The sequence below is a fragment of the Hylobates moloch genome, unplaced genomic scaffold (genome assembly GCF_009828535.3).
Source record: "Hylobates moloch isolate HMO894 unplaced genomic scaffold, HMol_V3 SCAFFOLD_1, whole genome shotgun sequence".
NCBI lineage: Eukaryota > Metazoa > Chordata > Mammalia > Primates > Hylobatidae > Hylobates > Hylobates moloch.
In genome coordinates, this window is record NW_026652276.1 from 173,038,025 (window position 1) to 173,055,021 (window position 16,997).

The 16,997-nt window shown below is 38.8% G+C and overlaps 1 protein-coding gene and 1 pseudogene across 2 annotated transcripts in view; one reads left to right on the forward strand and one right to left on the reverse strand.

The window, feature by feature from the left end:
• The window catches only part of ABCB1 (ATP binding cassette subfamily B member 1), a 217,537-nt gene that overhangs the window by 183,928 nt on the left and 16,612 nt on the right, over nt 1-16,997 (forward strand). For both annotated transcript variants that reach the window (XM_032761171.2, XM_032761172.2), the window contains 3 exons: nt 3,443-3,646; nt 13,926-14,026; nt 15,340-15,480. In XM_032761171.2, coding sequence (XP_032617062.1) covers nt 3,443-3,646; nt 13,926-14,026; nt 15,340-15,480 — 446 coding nt within the window. The remainder of the gene's footprint in view (nt 1-3,442; nt 3,647-13,925; nt 14,027-15,339; nt 15,481-16,997) is intronic.
• On the reverse strand, nt 12,397-13,363 carry LOC116814144 (heterogeneous nuclear ribonucleoprotein A1-like 3; annotated as a pseudogene).

Consider the following 16,997-nt stretch of genomic DNA (forward strand, 5'->3'; position numbering starts at 1 on the left):
TGGAGTTGATTTTTTTTTTTTTTTTAAGGAGACAGGGTCTCTCTTTGTAGCCCAGGCCAGACTGCAGTGGCATGATTATAGCTCACTATAACCTAGAACTCATGGGCTCAAGCAATCCTCCCTTTTCAGCCTCCCTGGTAGCTAGGACCATAGGTGTGCACCACCATGTCCAGCTAATTTTTAAATTTTTTGTAGAGACAGGGTCTCCCTATGCTGCCCAGTCTGGTCTTGAACTCCTGGGCTCAAGTGATCCTCCCTGCCTCAGCCTCCCAAAGTGTTGAGATTACAGGTGTGAGCCGCCGTGCCCAGCTGGAGTTGATCTTAATGAAATTCAGAAGCCTGTTGGAGAAGCAGGCTTGGGGGAGAATGGAGAGTTCTGTATGAGACATGGTAAGTTTGTGATGTCTGTATTAGACATCCATGTGTAGATGTCAAGAAGGCTGAAATTTGCACTACTAACTTTAGTAAACCTTTTATATAATTGGTTTACTAAATAAGTTTTTCTATGCTTCTCCATTCATTTTGGTCCTCACAACTCTATAGACTCCTACTCTGTAGGAGGAATATACGTGGGACAGTGAGCATTAGTCTTTGGAATAAAGGAACAGTAACAAGTGCAATGTGACATTGCACAATATGACACAGACCCTGTGGTATGGGCTCATGTGCTTTGATGGACAAATATCCCGCATCACATTTGACGTGGAAGACACAATCCTGGAGGCAACTCAGTCTTTTGCAGCAGAACCCAGAGCAGATGTATTCAGGGCATTCTGTATTGCAGTTTTTCTTCCTGCCTCTCAAATTCCTTTGGTGTTATGACCTGCCTTAGGCCACAGTGAGTTCCTATATTTGTAAAATGGGTGGTCACTTTTTCCCTCCATAGTGCTGTTTGTGAGGCCCTTTGCCATATTCACTGTCTCTAATTGCCTGCTGGGGTCAACCTTCTGCTTTTCACTTGTTTCCTCAAAGACACCTCGAACTTGGCCCTGCCAAGATGGCTGCACTCACCTTATGTGAGCCACTCAAGCAAAACTGTTTTCCAGAACTTAAAACAGTGGCTAAAAAGGAAAGACCAGGGAAGAGGAAATGAGCAGGTTGGCAAACATTGTCAACCTAGGAAAGCTCAATGTAGCTGTTATCACAGATTGGCTGAGAGAGGACTGTTGGATCTACTTTACACCACTAGCTGACCTGTTTTTGGCTGACAGGTTTTGGTTCCTCCCCTCAACCCTAGTCTTTACAATGAAAATTTTCTGGCTGCTAGTTTGTGCTCTTCCATTCATCTTAGTCCTCATATTTCTATAGACTCCTACTCTGTAGGAATAGATGTAGGACAGTGAGTGTTAATCTTTAGAATAAAGGAATAGTAATCAGTGTAATGCCTGAAGTGCTAAATCAAATGAAGCCGAGGGGTTAAATCTCCTTGCAGTTTAAGGTCTTAGACTTCTTAGTTACTCTTTTTGGTATATTAAAGAATTTGCCATCTTTGATCCATCTTATTTATTTCTGTGGCCCTTCACTACTATCCAAAGCTGCACATTTATATGTCTGAAAGTTTAAATAGCCAGGTAATTCCTCTGCCATGAACTGACGCCTAGAAGTGATTCTAGGTGATATTCTAAGAGCTTCTCTCACAAGCACATAAGTCAGTAGCTGCAGTGGGAAATGAGCTCTGAGTAGAACTTGTAGATACTGAGAACAGGAGCAACTTATATCATCCCTGTGCCACAGCCATTCTCCAGCTTGCATCCTTTGACCTTCAAACTAAAGATGTGAAAAGCAGAGAGCTGGCTTTGAAAACCATTCCAGTCTGATTTATCCCAAATTTGGCAAATCATCCCTTTAATATAAGCTCAATGATTGCATCAACTAAATATGTAGGTGTTCTATTATTTATGATACCTCTTTCAGCCCTGGTGCAGCTCCATGGTAAGGAATTTAATGTATTTAAAGGCTCCTGATAGTTATAGCACTCTTTTCCTAAGTACTAGTCTGGTGTTTATATCAGACAGGTGTTAAATGATTTTGTAGGGATTAATGTAAGGAATTATAAAGGATTCTATTGTTACTAGAAAGGGGTCCCGATGCAGAACCTGAAAGAGGGTTCTTGGATCTTGTGCAAGGAAGAATTCAAGGTGAATCCACAGAGTAAAGTGAAAGCAAGTTTATTAAGAAAGTGAAAAAATAAAGAATGGCTACTTCCTAGGCAGAACAGCAGCATGGGATGCTCAGCTGCTTATACTTATTGTTACTTCTTGATTACATGCTAAACAAGGGGTGGATTATTCATGAGTTTCCTAGGAAAAGGGGTGGGCTCTTCCCAGAACTGAGGGTTCCTCCCCTTTTTAGACCATATAGGGTAATGTTGCCATGGCATTTGTAAATTGTCATGGCGCTGGTGTGTCTCTGAGCATGCTAATACATTATAATCAGTGTATAATGAGCAGTGAGAACAACCAGAGGTCACTTTTGTCACCATCTTGATTTTGGTAAGATTTGGTTGGCTTCTTTACCACAGCTTGTTTTATCAGCAAGGTCTTAGCGACCTGTATCTTGTGCTGACCTCCTGTCACATCCTGTGACTTAGAATGCCTAACCTCCTGGGAATGTAGCCCAGTAGGTCTCAGCCTTATTTTACCCAGCCCCTATTCAGAAAAAGCAGGTCTGGGGCCAGAGCAGGCATTTGGAATGGCTTGAGGGCACAGAATATTTCCAGGGTAGAGGAGATGTGCTGGACTAAATTATAGATTGATGGACTAAACTGACTTTGTAGCTTGACTTTTGGTTTCAGAGTTGGAAATCTGGTTTACAGTTGGACATTATACAGTGGTGGATTAAATTCACTTTGTAGTTTGACTTCTGGCTTTAGAGCTGGAAATCAGCGCACACTAGTGAAAGTCATGCTTCAGACTCCCTCTGGAATTCAAGGGGAAGATAATAATGCCCGCTTACTATCTTAAATTAAATTCCATAATTTTCAACTCTGTATTTTTTCCAAATTAAACATTATATCTCAAACAGACCCAGATATATTTGAATATTATTAATGGCAAATGTTAGGCTTAAATTACAAGTAATTATATACCTAACATTGGAAATTTCCATCATTCCTAGTTTGTCAGACTCCTTTATCTTGCTGATTTGCAGATATTGCTTTAGTAATGTTGCTGTGATTAATGAAGTTTTCTTGGTTAAAAGATCCGAAGAGATAGCAATATGTAATTGAACTCTAGATTGTTGATAGTCTACTTTCAGCATTCTGAAGTCATGGAAATTCTTACTGTAGAAACTCAATAAACTTATAAGTAGACCTTTACTTTTTGGTTCATTACTGAGAAAATAATGAATATAGTCTCATGAAGGTGAGTTTTCAGAAAATAGAAGCATGAGTTGTGAAGATAATATTTTTAAAGTTTCTCTAATTTGTTTTGTTTTGCAGGCTATAGGTTCCAGGCTTGCTGTAATTACCCAGAATATAGCAAATCTTGGGACAGGAATAATTATATCCTTCATCTATGGTTGGCAACTAACACTGTTACTCTTAGCAATTGTACCCATCATTGCAATAGCAGGAGTTGTTGAAATGAAAATGTTATCTGGACAAGCACTGAAAGATAAGAAAGAACTAGAAGGTGCTGGGAAGGTGAGTCAAACTAAATATGATTGATTACTGAAGTAGAGTAAAGTATTCTAATCAGTGTTGTTTTGTTACTCCCTACTGCTTACTATGCTCTAAGAATGTGTTTATAACCATTCCTCAAAGCAATCTTTTTTATGCTTATTCAGTAAATTAGAAACTTACAGAAAGTAGCAAAGCCAGTTCTTGGACTCAAAAACTGATAATTAACTTTAACAGACTTTTTCAGTTTTCAGGCCATTGTCTTCACACTGTTCTTCCTTCCTCCCCACTTTCCTCCTTCCCTTATTTTCTTCTTTCTTTTCTCTCACTTTCACTCTTTCTCCACTCCTTCCTTCCTTCCTTCCTTCTTTCCTTTTTTCCTTCCTTCCCTTCTTCCTTCTTTTCTCTCTTTTCTTTCAAGCTTAAATCCATTCCTTTATTGAGGAAAGTAAGCCCACTTTATTTGTACATGTGAGGGGGGAGAATAAATATGGAAGAACGCTAGGGGTATTTATTATATCTGTTTTATATTACTACCACTCTTTCTTTTTTTTATCATGCTCCTCCCTTCATCCTATTTCTGTTTATCTTTACCCATTTTTTACTTCTTTTTTTTTTCCCTGCATGCTTGTCTGTTTTTTCCCATTATTTAACAAATGCTTATGTGGCATTTACTGTGTTTCCTGGCAAATGTCTTATTCCTTATAGCAACCATATGGGGTCTATTATCTCATTTTTTCTGGTGGGGCTGAGGCACAGGCAGGTCATGGCTCTGGACTTTAGAGCTGACAGGTCTTGGAGCTGGGATTCAAACTCAGACAGTTGTGCTCCAAAGTTGTTTCTCTTTCTGTTATAAAACGAAGAGTTCCTCTGATGGCAGAATGCAGTCTGATATCACATGATCTGTATCATAGTGGAAATGAGAGGTCAGAGCAGGGCTGACTGCCATAACTAACATTTAGGACAGGGATATATGTGTGATGAACATTCTGAGGTTCCCAGGAGTTAGGGCAGGGACTCACACAGATCAGAGTGGCTCTGGTTGTCAGTAGGCCCAGCTACCTTACCAAGTGAATGATGAAGAAGGCCCCAGATGTTGGTCATTGCCACTAATGCTTTGTCCTTTACCTCTGCTATCTCTTCAGACTCTTTATCCAATTTTTGGGGGGTTCCCTCTGGAAAATCTTTTGGGCCAGCTGTAGTGCCTCCCCAGCCAGTGTCTGTAGGGGACAAACCTCATGCGAGGCATCCTATCAGGCTCCCAGAGGCCTATTTCTGGAGGTACATCAGGATGGTGCTGACCCACAGGGGTCTATTGTGGTCTGGCTCAAGTAATGTTGGCCCCTGCCAGGGAATACATTCTGTGCCAATGACTTCATTTAATACTGTACTTTGGGGGTCTCCCCCATGGTGTTGACTCTTCCCCTCAGAAGATGGAAAAATCTAGGACAAAATATAAAAAAAGGAGAAAGCATTCTAGTTAACACTGTCATTATTTAATGAGGTATTTGAAATGTCCCAGAAGGGAGTCTTAGATTGCTTTTAGGAAGAAGATGATCCAATCTGATCCTAAGCCAATTCATGCAAACCACAGGTTAGCACCTTTGAAGTGACACATGAGATTTAAGACTCTTGGAGTCCTGTCAGAGGGGCCAAAGGAAGGGGAGCAGATGGAAATGAATTATGTGTGGATATGGCAGATTTTCTGAGTAAAGGTCAGGGATGTGATACATTTTCTAATTCAGGAGTGGCTCATGAGAGGGACAGAAGTAGGTAGGGAAAGTAGTGGATCTGCACCAACCAGTCCACATAATATTGAAAATCAACTTCCACCTGATCACAATTCTCAAGCTGCTATTTAGTACTTCTTATATAACAAGTATCATACTAACAGCTCTAAATACATGATCTAATTTAATGCTCTCAATAACCCTGTTGAATTATCCCTGTTGGATAGATAATGAAATCCAAGATTCAGAGAGATCAAGTAACTTGCTCACAGTCACACAGCAACAGCCTCCTAACCAATCTCCCTGCTTCAACTCCTTCCATTCTTGTCCAACTATATTCTACATTCTTACAGAAGTCATTCTGATCTCTCATAAATAAAAATCTGATAATGCCAACCCTTACTTAAAACTCCCAAATGGCTTCGGATCGTATTTGGAACAAAATCTAATCTTTTATCATGGATTATCAAACTCTGTATGATCTAACTCCTGATGACCTTTATGGCCTTATCTGGCATCACAGTCTCTTATGCCTGTGTGCCCTGGCCAAGTGGGCATTCTTGCAATTCCTGGAATGTTTTAAGCTGATTGCCTCTGATCTTCTCTTGGCTGATTTTACATTATTCATATCCCAAAATTATTACCTCTTCAGAGAGGCCATTCCTGACACCTGAATTAATTCATGATACTTCGCGGCCCTTGATGTTTCTTTCCTATTTCGTTGTTTATTGGTTAATGGTGTACCGTTTGTTTATTGATTAATGGTGTATGTGACATTAGAGCCCACACTTACTCTGACTGCATGATGTCAAAATCTGCTCATAACCTCTACCCTGCCTGTGATCTGTGCTCTGCAGTTTTTCAGCACATTATTGTGGACTAGTGAGCATTTTTATAAAATACAGGTGACCCTTGAACAGCACGGGTTTGAACTGAGTGGGTCCACTTATATGTAGGTTTTTTTCAATAAATGTGTTGGAAAATTTTTTGAAGATTTGCAACAATTTGAAAAAACTCATAAGCCATGTAGCCTAGAAATATCAAAAAATTAAGAAAAAGTTGAGTATGTTATAAATGCATAAAATATATGTAGTTACTAGTCTTATTATTTACTACCATAAGATATACACAAACCTATTATAAAAAAAGTTAAAAGTGATCAAATTTTATGCACACAAACACTTACAGACCATATAAGGCACCATTCACAGTCAAGACACATGTCAACAACTGTAAAGATACAGTGTGACATGTTTTGGCTCTGTGTCCTCATCCAAATCTCACCTTGAATGGTAATAATCTTCACATGTTATGAGAGGCACCCAGTGGGAGGTAATTGAATCATGGGAGTGGGTTTTTCCCATGCTATTCTCATGATAGTGAATAAGTTTCATGAGATCTGGTGATTTTATCAAGGGGAGTTCCCCTGCATATGCTGTCTTGCCTGCTGCCATGTGAGATGTCCCTCTGCTCTTCCTTCATCTTCCACCATGATTGTGAGGCCTCCCCAGCTATGTGGAACTGTGAGTCCATTAAACCTGTTTCCTTCATAAATTACCCAATCTTGGGCATGTCTTTATTAACAGCATGAGAACAGACTAATACATAGTGTTAAATCATAAAATAAAACCATAGTATGTACTGTACTACCCCAGTAATTTTGTAGCCACTTCCTGTTGCTACTGCAGTACAGCTCAAGTGTTGTATCTGCTTAAAATGCAGTGACACTAATCATCTCAGCAGGAGCAGTTCATCTCTCCAGTAAATTGCATATTGCAATAAAAAGTGATCTCTCATGATTCTTGCATATTTTAAAAATCATGTTTAGTGCAATATCATAAACATTAAATAACACCAGGGAACCCACATCAAGTGACACTAGTGTTGCTGGAAGTGCTCCCAACAAGCAGAGAAAAGTCATGACATTACAGGAAAAAGTTGAACTGCTTGATATATACTATAGATGTGAGGTCTGCAGCTGCAGTTAGTTGCCTGCCATTTCAAGATAAATGAATCTAGCATAAGAACCATTGTAAAAGAAAACCAAAAAAAACAAAAACAAAATTCGTAAAAGCCATCACTGCAGCTACAACAGCAGGTGCAAAAACCTTGCACTTTTTTTACAATACTTTTATCTCATATTGAAAATGCAGCTTTTACATGGGTGCAGGATTTCTGTAAGAAAGGCATACCTATAGACTGTAATATGATTAGAGGAAAAGCAAAGTCAATTCAAATTAAAAGTAAGATGAAGGATCTAGAGCTGGATAATTTAATGCCAGCAAAGGATGGTTTGATAATTTTAGAAAGATATTTGGCTTTAAAAAAATGTCAAGATAGCAGGATAAGCAGCTTCTGCCAATCAAGAGGCAGCAGAAATGTTCCTAGATGCTATTAAAAAAAAATCATTGAGAAGAAAGGATATCTGCCTGAAAAGGTTCTTAATGCAGTTGAAAGTGCCCTATTTTAGAAAAAAAAAATGCCACAAAGGACTTTTATTAATAAGGAAGAGAAGCAAGTCCAAGGATTTATGTCAGAAAGGAATAGGCTAACTCTACTGTTTTGTGTAAATGCAATCCGGTTCAGGATGAGTCCATATCTATAGATATGCTCTTATGTGTAAAGCTGCTCATCCCTGATCCTTGAAGGGAAAAGATAAGCCTCAGCTGCCAGTATTTTGCTTGTACGACAAGAAGGTGTGGACAATGAGACCACTTTTTCTGGATTGGTTACATTGATGCTTTGTTCTTGATGTCAGAAAGTACCTAGACAGTAACGGACTGCCTTTTAAAGTTCTTTTGATATTAGACAATGCTCCTGGCCACCCGGAACCCATGAGTTTAACATCAAAGGTATTGAAGTGGTCTGCTTGCCTCCCAAACATGTCTCTAATTCAGCCTTTAGATGAGGGGGTTATAAGAATCTTTTTTTTTTAATAAATTTTTTGTATACATGAGGTCTCACTGTGTTGCCTGGGCTGGTCTCGAAGTCCTGAGCTCAAGCAATCCTCCTGCCTTAGTCTCCCAAAGTGCTAGGATTATAGGTGTGAGCCACTGTGCCTCGCCACTCATAAGGATTTTTAAGTCTCATCACAAAGCACATGGTACTCTACAGAAAGGATTGTTAATGCTATGGTAGAGAGCCACATAGAGAAGAACATCATGCAAGTCTGCAATCCTAAAACGATAAATTTCTGCTGGAGAAAACTGTGTCTAGATGTACATGATTTCACAGGATTTATGACAGAGCCAATCAAGGAAACCACAAGAAGAAATAGGAGATATGAAAAAAGAAAAAGGTGGTGGGTGAAGGCTTTCAAGGTATAGATTTTGGAGAAATTCAAGAGCAAATAAACATCACACCAGAGGAATTAACAGAAGATGACTTGATAAAGATGAGTGTTTCCAAACCACTGCCAAACAATGCAGAAGAAGATATAGGAGAAGCAGTGCCAGAAAACTAACTTTACACAATCTGGCAAAAGAGTTTCAGTTATTCAGGACTACTTTTAACTTCTTTTATGACATGGACCCTTCTGTGATACAGGCACTGAAACTGAAGCAAACAGTGGAGGAAGGATTGGTACCATAGCGAAACATTTTTAGAGAAATGAAAAAGCAAAAAGTCAGAGGCCACAATGCATGTCAGTTACACCAGATGTGCCTGCCTTTCCCACCTCCCCTTCCACTTCCTCTGCCTCTTCCCCTCTGCCATCCCTGAGACAGCAAGACCAATCCCTCTCCTTCCTCCTTTTCCTTAGCCTATTCAATATAAAGATGATGAAGATAAAGACCTTTAAACGATCCACTTCCGCTTAATGAATAGTAAATATATTTTCTCTTCCTTGCGATTTTCTTAATAACATTTTCTTCCCTCTAGCTTACTTTATTATAAAAATACAAATATATATTACATATAACATACAAAATACATGTTAATTGACTGTTATGTTATTGGTAAGACTTCTGGTTGACAGCAGGCTATTAGTAGTTAAGTTTCCGGGGAGTCAGAAGTTATATGCGAATTTTCAACTGCATGAGGGGTCAGTCTCCCTAACCCCCATGTTATCCAAGGCTCCATTGTAGATGCTTTTTTCCTTTTCAGAAATAAAAGCCATAAACTTGTTTATTTGAGGGTAGGAAGAATAATGTCAGGAGGCTGTTTTTTCTTTCTAGAAACATACATTTTTATTTCTTCAAAATTATTTAGTACACAACAGTTTCTGAGGGAAACTCGATGCTATTTGTTCTTGGATTAGAAGTTCTCTCTCCTGATGGAGATTACTGAGTCTCCATTTAAAACTCTTGGAATAAACGAAGCTGTGAGGATGCGGGGTGCTAATTAAGCCTTTTCCTAATTGCTTCATTGTGCGTCAAGATGAAGACAGTCCTGAAGTTATTATACTGTTTTACTCACCACTTTTAGGTCCGTGACTCAAACTTCCACTTTTATTGGGCTATATACACACTGAAAAGCAATGACATTTACAAACCAATCTCAGACAAGACACTCCTGCCTTAGAAAATGGTGCACAGAAAATATTTCTTAAAACCATTACACTGAAATATACAGTAAAATCTGTTTTTCAGCAGACATTGTTATAGTCTGTTGAATTTTCTTACTAATCTAGAAAACCTGTTTGTTAGAATTCTGATAATTAGAAATATATATATGTATTTTTGCTTGTGAAACTTCAGCTTTTATTTATTTTTATTTTTGTATTTTTATTATACTTTAAGTTTTAGGATACATGTGCACAACGTGCAGGTTAGTTACATATGTATCCATGTGCCATGTTGGTGTGCTGCACCCACCAACTCGTCATTTAACGTTAGGTATATCTCCTAATGCTATCCCTCCCCACTCCCCCCATGCCACAACAGTCCCCGGTGTGTGATGTTCCCCTTCCTGTGTCCATGTGTTCTCATTGTTCAGTTCCCACCTATGAGTGAGAACATGCGGTGTTTGGTTTTTTGTCCTTGCGATAGTTTGCTGAGAATGATGGCTCTAATGTGTCTGACAAAAGGATTGTCTTTGGGAATTTGAAGGTGAATTTTTTCTCCTCACCTTTTGCTTTCTGCACTTTTACAATTTTCTAAAATGACTATATATCATTTTTATAATGTGTAAAAGAAGTTTATACAATATTTTAAAACAAACCTGACATTTTCCTAACTTTCTAAGTATCTTATGGTAAACATAATTCAATCTTCTTGGCCTGTCAGTGTAAGAATAATATTTTAAATTTTATTTTTAAATAAGTTTTTGTTTCTAAGAATGTTACTAATTTTTTTTACTTCTAATAGCTTTTGATATTAGTCTTCAAAACTGACTTAATGTCTTATGAAATGCTTGCTGTTATGTTTGAAGTTAGGTAATTTATGTAAGATTCAGTGAAGAATAAGTGGAATTTCACATTTATGATTTTAAGCTTTAAAACACTCTAAATTAAATGTGTCTTTATTAGAATCTGTTCTGACCAGTGCAGAGGCCAAAGAGAGGAAGAACATCTTAAACAATAAAGAGTCATTTCTCTTGGTGACCTATAATTCTGGAAATTATTTCTCTTAGAATCATAGCATTAGAAGGGACTTTAGAGACCCTCTAGTCCATCCTCCTTATTTTGCAAATGAGGAAAATGAGACAGCATGTTGGTTCAAGGTGGTGCGGCTGATGTAGGCTGAAATCTCATCTTGTACACTGGTGTTCTTTGCTTTTTCCATATCCCTTTACTCAGACTCCAGAGGTGATGAAGGATGCATGTTTCCTAATCAAATTGCCTTGTTGGAAGTAACATTCAATTACAACGTAATTGAATGATGGAAACTTTCTTTTTAAGATGGAGTCTCACTCTGTTGCCCAGGCTAGAGTGCAGTGACGCCATCTTGACTCACTGCAACCTCCGTCTCGCAGGTTCAAGCGCTTCCTCTGCCTCCCAGCAGCCTGGGATTAAGGCATGTGCCACCATGCCCAGCTAATTTTGTATTTTTAGTGGAGATGGGATTTCACCATGTTGACGGTGGCTGGTCTCAAACTCCTTACTTCAAATGATCCACGTGCCTCCATCTCCAAAAATGCTGGGATTACAGGCATGAGCCACCATACCCAGCCCAAAACTTTCTGGAAAACAGATTGATAGTATGTGCCACATTCCTTAAAGAATTAAAAAATTTAATTCAAGCCAGGTGTAGTGCCACGTGCTTGTAGTCCTAGCTACTTGGCAGACTGAGGCAGGAGGATTGCTTACCCAGGTGTGTGAGGCTGCAGTGAGCTATGATGATCACACCTGTGAATAGCCACTGCACTCCAGCCTGGGTAACAGAGCAAGACCCCGTCTCTAAAAAAAAAAGTTAGTTTTCTTTGACCTATTAATTTCACCTTAAGAAATTTTCCTAATAAACCAATTCAATATGGACAAATGTTTAGGTACAAAGATGTTTATCTCACCATTATTTTTAATAAAAAGAATGGAAAACCTGGCTCAACAATAAAGGAATACTTAATTGGTTATGATATTAAAGGACTCATTACACATCTCATTATTAATGTGTATTTAATGAACTTGAAAAATGCTTTTGAAATGAAGGTAAAAAATAATGATATAGAGCTAAATACAGAGTTTCATTCCAATCTTGTTAAATATATTTATGCACTTAGGAAAAAAACAATATGGAAATGTGTAAAATATACCTTTTTATTTTTTTTAAAAAAAGGACACATTTATTCAGCATCATGATCAGACTATTACATTTAACAATCAACAGCATGGGTGCAAAAAAAAATCTACATTAAAACCTTTTGTTGTAATGCTTTACACTTTCCACAGAACAGAAACTAAAATAACCTGTTATACAATTAGTCACAAATATAGTCCTCGAGCTTTTACCCATACACATGAGTATTTGTCGAAAACACGTCTTCTTGTAGCAGCTAGGCCCTGCCACCACTGTGCTTGTCTGAGTTCACAAATCTGTTGTAAACTGTAGCTTCCCTGTCACTTCTCTGGCTCTTATCTCCTGCTAAGCTTTGTTTCCTGGCAGTAATTTAAAATCTTCTGCCACTGCTGTAGCTACTGCTGCTACTGGAACTGTCATAGCCACCTTGGTTTCATGGTTTGGCAAAGTACTGGCCTCTACCAGCATAGGGGCCAGAGCTTCTGTCTCCGAAGTTTCCTCCCTTCATGGGTCCAAAATGTAAAGACTAATTGTTGTAATTGCCAAAATCACTGTAGCTTTCGCCACCTCCAAAATTGCTTCCATCATTACCAAATCCATTATAGCCATCCCCACTGCCACTATATCCACCACCACCACAGCTGCCACCAAAGCCACCATGACCGCTGAAGTTTCCTCCACGACCAAAGTTGTCATTCCCACCAAAACCACCTCCATGACCACCACCAAAGTTCCCAGAGCCACTTCGGCCTCTTTGGCTGGATGAAGCACTCACCATCTCTTGCTTTGACAGGGCTTTCCTAACTTCACAGATGTGGCCATTCACAGTATGGGTATTTCTCAGTGACAGTCTTATCCACGGAGTCATGGTCGTCAAAAGTTACAAAAGCAAAGCCCCTTTTCTTGCCACTGCCTTGGTCAGTCATGATTTCAATCACTTCAACTTTTCCATACTATTCAAAATAATTTCCTAGGTGATGTTCTTCAGTGTCTTCTTTAATGCCACCAACAAATATCTTTTTCACAGTTGGGTGGGCATCTGGTCTTTGAGAATCTTCTCTTGAGATAGCTCTCTTTGGTTCCACAACTCTTCCATCCACCTTGTATGGCCTTGCATTCATGGCTGCATACACCTCCTCCACAGTGGCATATGTGACAAACCCAAAGTCCCTTGAGCGCTTGGTATTTGGATCTCTCATTACCACACAATCCATGAGCATTCCCCATTGCTCAGAATGGCTTCTCAGTCTCTCATTGGTCAACCAATGAAGAGCTCAACCTCCAATGAAGAACTTCCTCAGCTGTTTGGGCTCATTAGGAGACTCTGACTTAGACATGATGGCAGGGGAAAGAGAGACTTTAAGGATGCTTCCTCGGCGGCGTCCACAGGTAGAAAGGAGTAAGCCTTCGAACGTATCTAAAATTTACTTTTTATTGCCTTCATTCTTTCACTATTTTCCAAACATTCTTCAATAGTCACAAATGGCAATGATAAAGAGAAAAATATAAACATCACATTTTAAAAATATATGTGTAAAATAACTGTGAACTTGAAATGTCATCATCATAGAAGAAAGAGCACTGCAATAGACGTACTGTGAGTTCTCTGGTTAATTTCGCGAAGCCACGTAAAGCTATGTGGCTTTAAGCAATGCCTTAATCCATTTAAGTTTTAGATTCTCTTTCTGCAAAGGAGAAGTTTGAATTAGTCAATCTTCCTTCCAGATCCATAACTCAGTTTGATAAATTACTTAGTATCTTTTTCTACAGAGAAAATTCTCATACATAATAATAAATATGTAATCATAAAATTATTTTCATTAGTCTGTTTTATAGAATTCAAATTAATCACCACTGTTTACCCTTGTGCCTCTTGGTGATCGGTGCTGTCTGTTACAGATCGCTACTGAGGCAATAGAAAACTTCCGAACCGTTGTTTCTTTGACTCAGGAGCAGAAGTTTGAACATACGTATGCTCAGAGTTTGCAGGTACCATACAGGTAATAACAGCTGAAGAGTGGGAGGGGAGTGTGAATAATTTTTCAATCATCATATTTGTTTTCAGAGGGATTACTTTGGCTAGAAGGTAGGGAGCAAGTGGAGAAAGTACTTGAAGGTAACCCATTGAGAAACAGTTGTAATTATGCAGGAGAGAAATTACAAGACCCTGAACTAAGGCAGGGACATCTCTGAGGTAGAACCTGTAAGAATGGGTCACTGATGAGAAGGGAGGGAGACATGATGCTGAGAATGACTATCTGATGTCCAGGTAGGATATGACCCTACAATTTGCTCTAGTTGAAAATGAGTTATGTATGGAACCTGAAATTTGAGGTACCTGTAGGACACAGAAAGGATGGTGCTTCCTGGGTTTACCTGTCTTTCTGCCTTTTACCCCTTCTCCAGTGCAGACCTTCTTCCTTTAACACAGTCATCCCAGTGAGGGCTCTAATAAGTGGTGTGAACATAAGCAAGCCCAAACTTTCTGAGTCTGTTTCTTATAATAAAAGGAGAGAGCTGGACCTTATTGATGGATTTTTAAGCTTTTATTTTTAAAAAATGATAGTAGAGCCTTTTTGCCTAAAAACAAAATTTATTTGAAATCTTCATATGTGATGAAGATAAAAGCAGAGTTGATCTGGTGGCAGGAGGGGTTGGAAGCCCAGGGCTGCCCACTTGCTAACCTGCCCCCACCCACACCTCCATATCACTGAGCTGGATCCATATCATGATTCTAGAATGTCAACCCCTTTTTAAAGCCTTCTCTAAGACCCCCCAAAAATTTAGTGCTTCTCCTTTCTTCCTATAACAGATTATTCATAAGGCACCTCCAATGCATAAATAGTAATTCAACTCAATCAGGTCTCCTAAGTCAAGAATATGCCTGTTTCCTCTATGTCAACCCATCATGGCCCCTGCACCTTGTAGGTGTTGGGTAAATGTGTGTGGAATGAATATTTACATAGAGTACTTCCATGTTGTGTATCCAAAAGTGGGGGGAAAGGGAGATAACTTTTACTTATTGATCCCTAACCGGCTCTTCACAGTCATTGGATTATTTTCGCTTTACATCAACACTTCAAGGTGTAGTTAATTCTACATTAAAGATAAAGACACTGAGTCTCAGAGGTTAGGCAGTTTCCCAAATTTGCACAACTATTAAGTATAAAGTGAGGATCAAACTTAGTTCTTTGGAAACAAAACCCATTTTTGTTGGTCATGCCTCTGTGCCCTACTGCCAACCTATCAAAAGTTACATTTTAAGGAATGAGAAATGAAAGTGGAATGAGTTTTCAAATGTCTTCTTTTTCAGAAACTCTTTGAGGAAAGCACACATCTTTGGAATTACGTTTTCCTTCACCCAGGCAATGATGTATTTTTCCTATGCTGGATGTTTCCGGTTTGGAGCCTACTTGGTGGCACATAGACTCATGAGCTTTGAGGATGTTCTGTTGTAAGTATTAGGCTATTATTTAGTTAAATTCTAAAAATAAAACTGGGATGAACATGCTTCATGTCTAGATAGGAAACCCTACTGTGAAGCCTCATGAAGAGATTCTGGTGATTCCTAAAGTGGCATTTTTGCCTCTGAGTCTTCATGTGCCACCATTGAAGCACCCCCTTTCATTTGGAGGAGCACTAACTTCTTTCCCCATTGCTGGCTCACCCATAGCTGACCTTTCCAAATCTGTGACTGAGTGGAGTGATTCCATTCGGAGATTTTGAGAAGGCCTTGGCATTTGGGAAGAAGCCTAGCCCTGAGCAAGGAGTCTGACTGGCTCCTTTTAAAGGACTTTCTTACAGAGCAAGTAAAGTACAGATGTGTTGTACTAAATTCTGCAAGCCTTTGGCGATTCCAGGATAGGTTTACTTTCCCTTGATAAGAGAGGAGTTGGAAGGTAAGAGCCAAATGAATTGAGAAATGACAAAGGAAAAGTTATATTGGGATTTTTCTGCTACATTGTTCTGAATATAGATAATTGTACCTCGGTTAGAGGAAGATAAGCCTGAAGCAATTATACTACAAAAGTACCCAAATATGCTGTTTGGTGGTCAAAAGTATGTGTAATCTTTCTGAGCTTCTAGATTTGGAGGTGGGTAAGATTTTGCCTCTTGATAGCATAACATAATTAGTAGCAATATAGTTTTACATTTAAACCAGAATCATATAAGCCTGGCAGTGGAATGTGTTAGTATAGTATTTCTGTCCTTTTTAAACACTGAGTTGTTCATGCATTACAGTTTGCTCAGGATGACCCCCAAAAAGACATCTAAATTTCCATTAAAGATGTACATTGGACAAATGATATGCAGGTGCTATTTATGATTATGACCTAGAGATCAAAACCAAGTATCACTGGCATTGGGACTTTGAGTAGATAATTATTTGATACATTGCTTTACTCCAAAAAATTGAATTGATGGAAGTTGCTGATATTGGGGCATTTAGGTTTGCAAAATCAACCTTCCAAGTTAAGGAAAAGGAAGACCTGTCTGAAGAGCAGTGCATTAGAAAAAGGTCCCATAGGTTTAAATGATCACAAGTCCAAGATTAACTATTGGTGTATTTTATTTAGTGCTAGTTAAACAAACAAACAAACAAAAACTAGTGACACAATATGCTACATAAACATAGGCATAGAGTCCAGAGGAAAGAAAGTGATGAATTCCCTGTATTCTGGGAGGGTTCCCAAGTATTATGTCTGTTCCAGGCTTGCTGTTTAAAAAAAGCACATTAATAAATGTGTCTAGAGAAGGGCAGTGAAAGGAGTTATCAAAGAAGCAAAGGAGTTTTTAGCAATATTTCAAGACTTGTAGGCCTGTCTTATGTAAAAGGAAGTAAATTTTTTCTTCAGTTTGAAAAAGAACTGTTTAACAATAGACAATCAAACATGCTACTTCCAAAAACAGAGGATGGAAGCCAATTTAGGGGAGGTGTCCAGGCACGAACATGGAGAGCTGGACTTGATA